The 14707-nt window shown below is 40.8% G+C and overlaps 1 protein-coding gene across 1 annotated transcript in view; it reads left to right on the top strand.

Moving 5' to 3' along the window:
• Positions 1-652: 652 nt before the first annotated feature.
• The window catches only part of mmp15b (matrix metallopeptidase 15b), a 44165-nt gene continuing 30110 nt past the window's right edge, over positions 653-14707 (top strand). The window contains exon 1 of the mRNA XM_067457148.1: positions 653-1464. Within this exon, the coding sequence (XP_067313249.1) occupies positions 1336-1464 (129 nt within the window). The 5' untranslated portion in view covers positions 653-1335. The remainder of the gene's footprint in view (positions 1465-14707) is intronic.

Here is a 14707-nt window from a genome sequence, read left to right as displayed (position 1 = left end):
CACTCGCAAAACCTTTGTGTTCCTAGATAAACTTTGTGTTCGTTCTCAAAAACTTTGCACCCCCCCCCCCCCCTAGAAACTGTGTGTTTTGCGTTCCCCTTTGAGAAACGTTGCGTTAGCTCACACATGCTTTTTTTTGCATTCACCCTAGAAACTTTGCGTTTGCTGTACCCCCTAGAAACTTTGCATTGGCTCAAAAATATTCTGCGTTCCACCTAAACTATGCGTTTCCCCAAAAAAATCTTTGTGTTCGCTCGCAAAACATTTTGCGTTTTTTTTCCCCTTCACCATGTCCCTTTAGGGGGTTCTATAGGGCCTACTATCATTTAAAATCATGGATTTCAGATTTTTTTTCTCAAAATTGTGAGATATAAACGCTGAGTTGAGTGAAAAAAAGTCTGAATTGTGAGAAAACAATGGTGTAAACAAGCCTCCACAGACTTGTGTATTTTATTTTTTAAGTTATTGCAACGCATGTTAGAAGTCTACTTTTTTTCTTCTTCTTTTTTATTATAAATGAATGGCTCAAAAAGATCAGGAACACATATATTTGTGTTAAATGTCCAGACTGGAGGTGGCACTGGCTACTTTACTGATGTCCGTCTTGTTGTGCCCCTCCTCCAGCTTTACAAGGCAGCGGGACGCGCCGCAGGATTCGGCTCAAAGTCGCTCGCTGCACACATGAGGGGCGTCACAAGCCACCAGCGAGCACGCGGCGGAAACCAAGTGGAAACCGTCCAAGAAAGCTGAGCAAAACAGGGATTTTTATCGAGAAGAACCCATCATATTAAATCTTTACAAGCAGTGCGGTTATCCAAGGCAGGTGTCAGAGAGTGTTTCCGTCATCTGCGAATAATTTGAACGCTCTTGTGTTGTGGGTACCGCGCGGCGACCAACGGCACCGTTCAGCGAGTTTCTGTCCCAATTCGTTGGCACCGTAATAACACCAGCCGGTATTCATGCTTCGTTTACAGAGTCATACCGTAAGAGGAAATTGCATCGCAAGTTTGCACAGCGCCTGCTTTGAAGTAGGTTGTAGCTGTAATTAATTTTATAGGCACCACGTGAGTGGGATGAAACGAGCATTAAGTCGGCACACCCGCGGGACATGATACCTGACACACTCAGAAACTTCAGCCAGAGCATCGGACCTTATTGACTCTGGGATTGGCGTTTACATCTCACTGTATGAGTGTTGCACTCCTGCAGAAAGGACAACTGGACGCGAGCCCACAATGATATTGATTTTAATCTGAGTGCAGTGGACTTTTGTGTTTTTAGTAACAGGCAGTTTTGGTTACACTTTAAAGAGTTTAACCCACATCACTGATCCCGATGAGAATGATGGCAGTATTATGGGATGACCCGTTCACGTTGCTGTGGAGACGGACTCTAATTTATTCTCTTCTGGTGCTCTTGCTGAGTGGAGCGCGCATCTTTGGAGATGAAACCTTTAATGGAGAGGTGATTCTTTCAAATTGTATTTTGCATTTAGAAACCATTCAGCACTGTTTAAAGTTTAGTGAGAACTTAGTGTTATATTAAATTGTTTTGATCACTACGTTTGGACACCGTTCTGATGACCACAAACAAAATACACAATAGCAATGTATTCAGATAGCTGTCCGCACTAGAACAGGAATAGTTGGTTTGTTGATGTCGTGTTAAGATGCATGGTCACACTTTAGTTAAGGGTCCACATCTCACCATTACTTATGACTTTTGCCTCAATAAACTCTTATTATCTCTTAGTTTTAAGTTTAGATATTGGGTAGGATTAAGGGATGTAGAATATGGTCATGCAGAATAAACCATTAATATGTGCTTTATAAATAATATCCTAGTAATATGCATGCTAATAAGCAATTAGTTAATAGCGAGAAGTGTTACCAAATGCATTTAATGTTTTGTTTGTAGCTGCACATTTGGTGTTAATTTTACTGCTCTACGGAATTATTTTGACCCAAGTATACACCATATATTTAGTGTGTGTTTCTCATTTAGGTTTGATGGACTGTGCATTTCTCAGGTCTTGTTTTTATAGGACAATTTAATGACTAACTCGGCATATACATTTCTGCAATATCAAAGAGCAAATTAGAAAGTCATATAGCTTAACTTTTTGAAACACCAACATACTTCACATTAAAAGCAAAGTTCTTGTAGACAAACTTTTGGATGTTTTTAGTTATAGAAGTGGTAGAACAGCTTGTAGTTTGTGTGCTTTGAGGGTTGTTAGTGGTGTGCCATCTCATGCATGCAGTGCCTCAGTGGTCCAAACCCTGTCGTTGGTGGTCTGGCACTGTGCAAACTGCAAACAGACTGACAGAAGGACCGGCTCTCTGAGTTAATTATTATACTCACCCAGACTGATTCACATATCTGGCTGCTAGGGAGCCTTATATTGATACATTCAGGTATCTGCTGCCTCTCTAAACATATATAGATCAGTCCTGACCCAGTCCTGACCTGAAAAAGTCTTGAATATGGTGAGCAATAATCGCTCCTCTGGGCTGGAAGTAAAATCTATCTCAAACTGAGCACCTGCAGTTTTTTCAGATTAGGGATGCTAATCACAATGGCCATAATGATTTGACTCTGGAAAAAGCTGCGGGACATTCTGATGTCATGCAGACACTATTAAAAAGTGATGTTGCTAGGGCTGTTCCCACACACTTGGTTGTCACATTGACTAGTTATCGCCCACCAACATCTGAAATACAGTGGTTCTCTGCAGGTGGTATTTTGCTGTAGCCATTCGTTTTTTTCCCTTTTCACACAGCTGTTTGACTGAAACCCCAAATGTGAATTTTACACATTCTCCTATTTCTGAGGATGATAGTTCCAGGGATAGTTCACCCAAAAATAAAAATTCTGCCATTTACTCACATTCATGTGTTTCCAAACCTATAAGATGTTTGTTCAACTTCGAAACATAAATGAAGATATTTTAACAAAATCTGAGAGATTTGTGTCCCTCCATTGACAGTCACTTTATGCAACTAACACTTTGATGTTTTAAACAGTAATAAGTATGTTTTAAACAGTAATAAAGCGATCATAAAACGAATCCATATGAATTGAATGATTTTCTTCAAATTTTCTGAAGATACTCAAGCGCTTTATATGATGAACAGATTCAATTTAGGCTTTTATTTTCATATAAATATTCGTCAACTCACACATCAGTTTGGGGAAAAGGAAGATCAAGCATTTTCACTTGATGTAAAAGAACCAATGAGGTTCATTCTCTTGTTACACAGCACATTTGAGCTTCAGGAAGAACCAATGAGGTTCATTCTCTTGTTACACAGCACATTTGAGCTTCAGGAAGAACCAATGAGGTTCATTCTCTTGTTACACAGCACATTTGAGCTTCAGGAAGAACCAATGAGGTTCATTCTCGCTTTACACAGCACATTTGAGCTTCAGGAAGAACCAATGAGGTTCATTCTCGCTTTACACAGCACGTTTGAGCTTCAGTGGGAACCAATGAGGTTCATTCTCGCTTTACGCAGCACATTTGAGCTTCAGGAAGAACCAATGAGGTTCATTCTCGCTTTATGCAGCACGTTTGAGCTTCAGTGAGAACCAATGAGGTTCATTCTCGTGTTACGCAGCACGTTTGAGCGTCAGCAAGAACCAATGAGGTTCATTCTCGCTTTATGCAGCACGTTTGAGCTTCAGTGAGAACCAATGAGGTTCATTCTCGTGTTACGCAGCACATTTAGCCTACAGGGAGAACCAATGAGGTTCATTCTCGTGTTACGCAGCACGTTTGAGCGTCAGCAAGAACCAATGAGGTTCATTCTCGTGTTACGCAGCACGTTTGAGCGTCAGCAAGAACCAATGAGGTTCATTCTCGTGTTACGTACCACGTTTGAGCGTCAGCGAGAACCAATGAGGTTCATTCTCGCTTTACACAGCACGTTTGAGCTTCAGTGAGAACCAATGAGGTTCATTCTCGCTTTACACAGCACGTTTGAGCTTCAGTGAGAACCAATGAGGTTCATTCTCGCTTTACACAGCACGTTTGAGCTTCAGGAAGAACCAATGAGGTTCATTCTCGCTTTATGCAGCACGTTTGAGCTTCAGTGAGAACCAATGAGGTTCATTCTCGTGTTACGTAGCACGTTTGAGCGTCAGCGAGAACCAATGAGGTTCATTCTCGCGTTACACAGCACGTTTGAGCTTCAGCGAGAACCAATGAGGTTCATTCTTGTGTTACCCAGCACGTTTGAGCTTCAGTGAGAACCAATCAGGTTAATCCTTTGTCTACCACTTTGATGCTACAAAAAGTTTATAAATAGATCGTAAAACTAATCCATATGAATTAAGTGGTTTACTCCAATTGTTCTGAAGAGACGCGATAGTTTTATTAGCCTGACGTGGTCATACTCAATTCTAGTCAGAATATTAGTCTGATTCTGCTCCATTGGGCTGTGATTATGGGGCGTGTTTCAATCGAACCAGGAAAGACCTCAATTGGACAGACCTACAACCAATCAGAGCAAAGTAGCGACGCATAACGTTAGTTGTCAAATGTCAACAGAGCTCAACTGCACTGTGTTGCCAAGTCTGCGTTTTTCCCGCAGGTTGTTTTCCATGTCCGCATGTTGAAGAGACCGCAATTATGTGATATATAGACCCAGGAATGTGAATTTTAGCAGACATCTGTGCCAGAAAAACACTTTTTTTTTTTTTTCGGAGAACAGTAAAATAGGAATAGAACAGGAATAGGTTTATATGATTAACAGACTGAAGTTAAGTGAGAGATGGAGGGGGAGCGTTGAAGTTAAACTCTGTCATCTATTCATTATTCCGTTTCACTTGGAAATATGTCACAGCACTGAAATAAAATCATTTTCAACTTCCAGTTCATTGGAACTTTAAGGACGGGTACTTATTGAATTTCTGTTTAATTCAGTTCATACTGCATTTCTTTGAAATATCTGCACTATTCTTACCCGTGTTTTCCAAAAGCATTTTGAGCTAAGTTGATCGTAGAGAATATTTGTGGCAGTGGTCTGCATGATCAACTTCAGCTCACAGTGCTTTTGGGAAACACAGCCTTGATCTCCAACTCTGAGGACTGGGTGTATGGTTTAACATTTAGACTTTATATCTATAGTTGACCATACCTGTCAAGTATCCCGTTTTGGCCAGGAAAGTCCCGTATTTTACCATACTTTCCTGCCGTCCTCCCGTATTAGTATTTTCCTGTAAATATCTCGTATTTTAACCTGCGTTATTAAAAAATATTAATACCGGAGGAAAAAAACAAAAACATTTCCATTCTGAGCTCTGTACCTAGCCTCGCGATAACTGCCATCTGTAGTAGCCTACAGTACTGTAGGTGGTCGTTGTCGCGAGGTTAGTGTGTGAGGTCAGATGACGAGTGATAACACGGGAAAAAAACCCTAAAACAAAACAGAGACGGATGATAGACGTAAGACGGAAGGCACTCCTGCCAAAAAACCAAAACCCTCGTGTAAATACCGTGATCAATGGGACAGTGAATTTAATTTTCTGAAGAGGAGCAGTTGGGGGACAGTCACGCGTTTTGTAACTGCGACTTCAGCATCTCACATCCGCATCATGTGCGACAGCGGAAGATCTTTTAAAGTGACAGTAACCACTTATAATGACAATGTAAAGAACAAAAGTAATTGCTCACTAAATATGCTCTGCTCTTGACTAAATAACTTCAGTATCTTTAATAAGGATTAATCTATATGTAATTCATAACTTATGCAGTGCAAACTGATAACAATTTATGTATATTTCCTACTTGTTAAATTGTTATACAAGTAGGAAGAGCACAGGTACACATTAAAAGTATTATTATTATGGGTCTATTTGAGGAAATCTCTCCTCCTCTCCTCTCCACCACCCCCCACCCCCACCCCACCCCGGATCTCTCCTGGATTTTGATTCCCAAATGTTGACAGGTATGTAGTTGACTCAAACTGTAGCAATTCTACCAGTTGCAAATGTTGAATGACAGCTGATAGGCCTGTACATGCCACAGAGCTCAATGGATTCTTAGGGGGATTATGTGTGGTAAAGCTGTACGACCCACAGGATGTGTGGTGAGATAAAGATGGGGACAAAGGCTCAAATTCCGTTCCTAAACCTTATAGGTTGTGCTCATGATGTTGAACCTTTATCTGTCACTTACGATGTGTCCACACTTGTAGTTTGGATAGTTTGGTCTGGAACAAAAACGACAGTACACCAAACATCCAAAACAATGCTGTGTGCTAAATACGCTCAATGACTGTGTGTGCATATGGGGATATTTTGACCAGCTGAGAACTCGCCAAGAGCTTGTAAAATGTGTAAAGGACTCAAAACAGTGCCAGATATTCCTCCATCACACACACACATTTCTGCTGTAAGGAGATGCGGTTCTGACGCCTGTACTGAGCTGTGATGGGCAATATAGTATGATGAAAAAAAAACAGGTGCATTTGAGCATTCTGTCCTTCAGTCGCATCTTGTGCCAATACGTCTACTGTTTTTGTTCATTTTTCAGTTAAACCCCACCAGAGTTTATTGAAAGGGGCTCTCGATCCACTTCAGATGGCACCGTTCACACTTATTCAAATGAACCACACCAACAGAGCAATTGCACCAAGTACATGTTTTTATGAACACATTATGCTGGATCTATTTTAGGAAACTATCAAGACTTTAGGAAGCCTACAAACAAGAACTTTAATATTCCATGAATATTCCAAACATTGGGTCTCATTCGCTAATTGCATGGATGATTTTATACTTATCACAAAAATGTCTGCCTAACTCACAACACATGCATACGGACATGAATTTGTTCTTAGTCTTGTTCTAATGTTAAAAAATAAGAGTATACCAATTAAGCCATCACATGCTCAAGCTTAGTCATTTACATAAAACATGTATACCCAGACCATAGACCATACACTTTCTTACTGAAATATTATTTGTGAAAATGTTTGCACGCAAAAAGAAGTCTTGACCTTGCATCTTTATGTTTTGGATGATCCTTTTACAAACTCAAAGCTTGAGTATCAATTCACCCTCAGCACAAAAAATGTAGACGCTTGAGGATAGGGAGTGCTGTGAGTATGTGTGTGGGTGTTGCTCAGAGAGCCTTTTGTCGTTCAGTTCTTTACAGTACAATACCCCATAGAAAAGCATTTGCTTTCTCAAACAAAGATACGACATCAAAGTGGTGTTTTAGGAACTTGTGAACAGGGATTGGCGGCATTACATTCAGTGTTGCTGGTTTCTTCATTTTTCAGATAGCTTTATCTGTTTGCTTGGCAATTCAAATAGTGTCCTCTCTGGATATGTCATAAAACTATCGGGATGTTTAAGTAGATGCTGGGTGGAAGGTTTAGAGGTGTTGGCTTGCTCTTCATGCTGCATGTGATCGGTGAATGCAACAGCTGTTTCGTAAATAGGCCACAAACAGAAACAGTTAAGAGACGTTTAGGACTGCAGGGCTCTCGGGCAGCTGAGGCGCAACAATGAGACTTCTTGTGTTCAGCTGACTGTGTTCAGAGGTGCGGGGAGATAGAGAGACAGGAAGAGCTCATGCAGCAGGGAGCGGAGGGGGTTATGAGGACTCTACTTCTTAGGGAGCCGACTGTATCACTTCCTGCAACCTTATCGTTATCCTGCATTTAACCCCTGGAGTCCCGCTTTTCCCCCACGTACTTTATCCGCCCTGAGTATGCGTGGAATATCTGGCACGTCACATCTTTGTAGTTTTCCCACAAACTCACGGCGAGCTGTGGGGTCTGGGCTACCTCACTTTGACTGTGAGGGGTAATGAGATGTGATTGGACCGGGGAACTGCATTAACTGCTAATTGTGTCCATGTCTCAGTGTATGACTTTTACATCTGACTGGTAGGTCTATTTCCTCTCTTATTAGGAGCCAGGGCTACATTCACCAGCGCAATTACTGCAAGGTCATGAGGGTAATGGGCCATTGCTTGGCCTGTTCTAAAACCTGCCTTGCTGACTACTGTACATAGTTGGCTTATCCTCACAGAAATGGACCATCAGAAGTGACTGATTTAGACCGCTCTTCATATATGTGCTACATATATAGTACTCATCATGTTAAGCGTGTCGGAGATTTGAAAATTGATTCCAATGGTATTTGGTGCAGTTCATGCCGGGATGATTATCGCGTGTGATTATCGCCACCGTTTAACGCATTGTGACGAAACAAAGGGCGCTAATGTAAGTGTTCACACCGACAGGCAAAATGCCAGGCGTAAAACTCACAAGCATTATTATTATTTTAAGTGTGTTAAAAAGAACTGTCCGACCAATGAGATTGGTGCCTTTGTTCACGTGCCTGGAGCTGCTGAAGTTACAGTAAAACACGAATTGGTGGCGCTCAAAAGCAAAACTGTCTTGCCACACATTGATAACTAAGAAGACAACGAAGATGAAGTAAGCAGATTAAGAAGAAGATGCAGCGAGGCAAGATGAATGTAGAGCTGCTAGTCTCTTTGGTGTCTGAACACAAAGAACTTTATGACAAACGCCCCAGCGACAACCAAAATCTTGATGAGAGGGAGTTGTTATGGAGAGGAACTATAGACCAAATAGGATACAATGGTGAGTTTTCATTGAATCTTATTTGAGCTGCAATCCAATCAAAAGTGGCATCTACTATCAGGGAGTGAGTTTGCACGTTCTCTCGGCACATCGCCAGTGAAAATCACTTGGCTATGAACACAAAGAGGTGCCAAAAAACGTCTCGAAAAACGTTAGAGATAAGCGTGCGCAATGTGCTTAATATGCAACACAAAGCAAAAAACATACAATAATAGTAAAATAAATATATATATTTTTTTTTAACAAAGTCCTTTTAGTATTTAATGAAATATCAGCGTAGACTGATGGGTCCTCTACATGCAATCACATCATTACCATATGGCACAAGCTGATTGGTCTCTGCTGATCCTGCAACCAGTGAGATTGCTTGCTCTACATTTAAATAGCCTTGTTGAGTGTTTGCTGTAGGCTTGTCCTGCTGCGCGTTATCAGAGTTACTCTGAGACCCTCCGACTCCCCCAGCACCACCTGCCTTGATCTGCCATGCGATTTACATATAGCTCTGGAAAAATTAAGAAAGCACTTAACATTGAGAAATCTGCCAGAACGATTCGCTAACATTTGGTCACTTATGTCATCTCAAGCAAGCACGCGACATCAATGTCATCATTCTCAGCCACTCCCTCTGTTCGCTGATTAGACCGGTTAAAATTTGACTGGAGAAAACCAGAGAATATACAGCAATCCCAGGCAAAGTACTGAAGGAAAAAGAAAATTAAGCGGAAGTACGTAGGAGGGCAGAGCCAGGCTAACTTTGGGGTGGTTCTCGGTGCGTTTCAACTGCAGGGACCAGGGTTTAAATGAAGTTAAGGGTAATATTTCCCTCTCAGAAAGTCCCTGCTTGTGAGGTATATCTTACATGCTCAGTCTGTGTATCTTTTAGCAGTAGCATGTCCATCCTTGCTCTTTATCAGTAGCAGCAATAATAATCAGCAGCGCAGCAGATCTAGTATAACCAAATACATTAACATTTGCCATAATCAATAACTTGCTAAAACTATTTTGAGAGTTAGCCTACCATGATTAAATATCCACTATTAACCATTACGATATATAAAAAAGGTGCATCACTACTTAAAATGCTGTCTATTTAGAGCTACACAGCTTCTAGAGCATTAAATGCCGTCATTTTTTAAAAATATTTATAAAGAATATCCTTTGGTGATCCTTACATCTCCTTCTGAGAACTTCTCATGTGATTGTCTAGTTTATTTAGTACGCTGTTTTGATTGATTGCGGTTATTGATTTACATAGTGGGAAAATTAAATTGACAACTGATTGATGCACTTGGTCCTTTGACCTTGCTTTGAATCTCATTTCACAATGCCTGCCTGCCATTGCCTATAATAAAAGTACAGCCTAAATGCATTTTCAAAATCTATTTATTGTATTTTCTGGAGGCTGGGTAGAACATCAGGCAGAGCTGAGAGAGAAGGCCACATGGAGTTTAAATGAAATTTGTCATTGATTATTCTTCAGACCAGTTACCTGAGATATCAGAGCCAGAATCCTGTCTGGAACGCCAAAAAACCCAATGTGCTTTAAATTATTTTACTTCTCCCCTCCTCTGTCATGTTCTGTTTTCCTGTCTTCCTCTTAATCTTTTTCACTTGATCTGTTTTGCTCGCTCCCCCTTCCCTCTCACTTAATGACCAAAAAATGGCATGCACCCAAAGCACAGGAATAATAGCGCTCTCTAGTCGTTAGATTCTTGGCTGACATTGTTCTGGACGCACACACGCTCTCTCTCTCACACACTAAACTCAAGTCTTTTCACAACGCGCTGTGAATCACAGGTTCCTGGAGGACGTGCTGTTGGCAGCAGCTCTCAAGGTCCTATTGAGCCAGCGGCTGGCAACGGTAGCTGATGGGAGAGAAGGATGGCTCTCCTTGCTTCTGTTCTCTTCAAAGCCTTGCTCTGTATGCATGACATATGATGTTGTGATGGTGGAATGGATGCTGAAAAACACTTTAGGTCTTCGTTTATCTCGGGCACTTGAGAGCTTGGCGTCCATTCCAATGACCTGCAATGAATGATCCCAGGTGTCCTTGACATAAGGAAAAGAGCATATAAAGTAAGAACGTTTTTCTCCTTTATGAGCCAGGGAGCAGAACACTAGGGTAATGTCCGTTGTGGGAGTTCACACACCCTCCCACCTCTCGTCCTGCTAAAAGCCCCAGGGCTCTGACTGAAAGCCTCTTATCTGAGGGGGTAAGGTGTGTCCTGCCCTGCACAGCCCTTTAGCACTTCCCTCTGGGGGACACAAAGAGGATTGTGCTCAGGGAGAGGTAGAAAGCTGTTTGATTTGGTGTAAAAGCGCAAGAGTAGTTGACAAATAAAATGGAAATAGGTAAAATGTAGTACTGTTATATGATTAAAAATAAAGAATTAACTGTGCATTAAATATCTCAGGTGTACCCAGAATGTGTCTCAGTTATAAATAATACGTAATTAATATCATGTATTACACCATGTTGTAAATGCCCATTTTTTTGACTGGAAGAAAAAAAAAATGCTGTTATGGTGCATGTATCTTTAAATGCAAATGATTTGCTGCTCCCCACCCTACTTTTTAGACAAGGGCGGAGCCTTTACAGCTCATGCCTCCGATACTCTAAAAAAATGACAACATCTGTTTGGTCACGTGGCATTGCAGTTCTTCATCACTGTGCAAGTTTATTATCTACATGCGTTTTAAAGCTATATCATCTAACCTTCTGATATATGGTTTTCTATGCACATACACATCCGAAGCACACGCACAGAAAGCTGGACATCAGACGACGCGTCCCATGAGTATTAAAGGAAGTGTGTGTAAGATTGTGGCCAAAACTGGTACTGCAGTCACTATCTCCTCTCCCCCTCCCCCTGACTCGAAGTTGCCAGATTGGCTGCAGGATCAGCAGGAAAGTTTGTAGCTGCAGCTGTGGTAACTAGAGCAGATCTGGCAACCTGGATGCCAAAACACTACTGACTTTGTGATTGGTCGATAGGTGAAGGGTGGAGCTTTAGACCAAAACACAACAAGTCAACGTCAGTTGAGGGCTGCAACAACAACTTTTAAATGACAACATCCTGGCTGGACTACTGTTGTCAGTGAAATAAGTATTTGAAATTAACATGATTTCTTAATGTCTAGTGACATATCAGGGCCATTTTATGATTAATTGAAATACATTTCTTACATACAGCTCCTTTAAACTTCTCTTTCACTTCTTATTGCGCTTAAACTTAAATACACACAGAAACACACAAAGTTCACATAAACACAGTCGTTATGTCTGAACATAAACTGCTAGTAAGAAATTGCATATTAGATATATATTAGATATGTTACATCTGGGTAATGAAGTGAAAGCAGTATGATATACAGAACCTACTACTATATATGCTTTTAGTATGAACTGACAAAAGGAAAAACAGAGAATCGCTCACTGCTCTTGACAAATTTTAGTTGAATTTCTTACTTGAAAGCTGATGTTATATGCTCTGGCGAGGAAATAATCATAGCGGACTGTGTACAGTTCATTTAGAGCAGGGTCTATGCAAATAGGGCAGAGTCCGTCAGCAGTCATGGGCGGGGCCTAAGCAATGTGATGTCACAAAAGCTGGAATCTGCAAATGGCTTGTTCTAAGACGGTGCTTATGACTTTTGGGGATAAAAAAAAGACTAGTGGGTGTATTTTTACCATATAGAGTGGTTGTGTGTCCACACACTGCCAACACACATATATGTTCACACACCATGTAAAAGTTAACTTTGCATAACAGGTCCCCTTGAAAGCTTCTCTTGTATTGATAAACACTTCTCATTACAAGTATCGGAAGATGGTAGCTGTGTGCTTCATTCCAAATTGCACATTAAAGCGATCCAAACTAGTAGATGCAGAGAGGAGGTCTTGTGGAGCTGCTTATGTTGCGAACTGAGCCATTTGGAGATGTTGCAAACACAGACGGATAATGAGCTGCACGAGTGTAAGAGCACAGTGCCACGCTTCACTTTAAAACATGCAGCGCACATTTGTGTAATACAATTGTAGCCTTTGGATTAATTTCGATGAATCATGCAGCCTAGTCTAGGGGATTATTTCACCCATTTTATCATTCAGCAGATGAGAATTGTAAGTCTGATCACTTAGAAAAGTAATCAAACCAGCTGCATTATTTGAAGGAGTGTCTATAGCACAAACACAGCAGAATGAGCTCCATGCAGACGTTTTCATAACAAATGCCTTGCCAATAAGTACACAGATAAAGTTATGCAAATTGGGTTATATTCACTGTTTTTTTGCTTCTACAAACTGTAGATAGTTGGTTTGGTGCGGTGGCACATTACCCTTGCCCAAAACAGGGCCAGCTATTCAACAGTTTGACCATTACTCAGCTGCCTCATAGCACACAGAAGAGCACAAAGGCCTGTGTTTTCTGTGGCCATGGAAAGTGGAGATCCAGACCAGGCAATGTGTGACAGCCCTGGTTACAGAGTAGGAAGAGAAGGGGACATTATTAAAGCAGGGACCCCATAACCACATGAGCCCATTGGGACGTCCACATTAGCCCTCTGCTCATTAATACCAGATGAAAAACAGCACTGTAAAGTCAGAAACACAATTCTGAGCAAGTAATTCTGAATAGCTTTTTTTAGTATTGCATTTGTTCTTAGTTGATTAATTTTAGTATCAATTTTATCTCTGGTGTTTATCCTTAAAAGGATGTGATAGGAGATGCATTGCGATTTTCTGCACACGTTATGGTATGTCTTAACAACAGGACAAACCATCTGATATGTTAAAATGGAAAACTGTCTTAAGCCCTATTCGGACGGTAATTGTTTCTCGGTCGTAAGGTATTTTCATCATTGACAGGGCTTAGTCTGTGATTTCATTGTCATCCGAATCCAGAATGTCAGAGTTTTTCTCCCACCACCCGCATTAAAATCCCTGGCCAAATTACCTACTGTTTTTTAGACAAACAACAAGGTCATCTGGTGATTTAATTGCCGTCCAAATCCACATCTCTGAGTTTTCAAGAAGAGATTGCTTTAAATTTCACTGTTTATATCCTTTTTGACCCCTGCAGAGCACCGTATCGTTGAGTTTCGCTGTAATTTTGATGCATTTTAAAGATATAGCCTACACTTTTATTACTAAAATGCTGGAAAGTATTCACAAGAATAATCTTTTATCGCCGCTCAAAAGAGAAAGAGAAGAAAAACATGTAAACATTTGAAATAAGCCATTATTACGGCAGTAATTAACTTTATATAGGTTATATTTGCAGCATTGTATTAATTTATTTCTGCTCATTTCCATATTTTTTACATGACATTTTCCTATTTTTAAACAGGAGGTTAAATAATAATTTCTTATTATTATTCCAAGTATATGACATTTTTACAGCAGACAATCATTTGACTGACCACTTGAGCAGTGTTCCCAGACGCGCAGGATCGCAAAACTTTGTCCTCCTCCGTGAATAAATCACCATCCGAATGCACAAGTTTTATCAATGAGATTGCATGCACATTTATTTTCACGGACGTCCACATGAGAAACAATAACCGTCCGAATAGGGCTATAGACCTAAAATCTCTGCCTTTTGGTTGCACAATCTTTATAAATCAGAACACAATTTGTGACATTGTTCAGACTTTGTGAACCTGTTGATGAAACAAGCAAGATACCTCCCAATCTGTTCTCCACTTTATCCCATTGCCATCTAGGAGAAAAAATTGAGACTTCAAGAAATCTGATTTCATTCCCCTGTGGGAAGTTGTGTTTGTGTATGGTTGCCTGATTAGTGTCGCCACAGGATGGGCTTAACAGCAGGGTAGTTTAATTACATCATTTGTCTTAATGTCCTAACTAATGATGATAAGCAGTAGCTATTGCCACAATTAATGCAAATCAGTGCATAATGTCCAGATTTCATGCCCTTTAATCAGCCCTCTGGCCTTTTGGAGTCGCCCACAGCATCCCACACAAGAGCCAGATGGGAGTCTGTGTGTGTCTCTGCCCTGAGGAAAGTCCTCCAGCCGTGAGGGAAAAGTGGCCACTATCTACATCTAAAGCCTGATAAATT

This window comes from Pseudorasbora parva, chromosome 1 (genome assembly GCF_024679245.1).
Source record: "Pseudorasbora parva isolate DD20220531a chromosome 1, ASM2467924v1, whole genome shotgun sequence".
Classification (NCBI taxonomy): Eukaryota; Metazoa; Chordata; class Actinopteri; order Cypriniformes; family Gobionidae; genus Pseudorasbora; species Pseudorasbora parva.
This window is presented reverse-complemented; position numbering and strand designations above follow the sequence as displayed.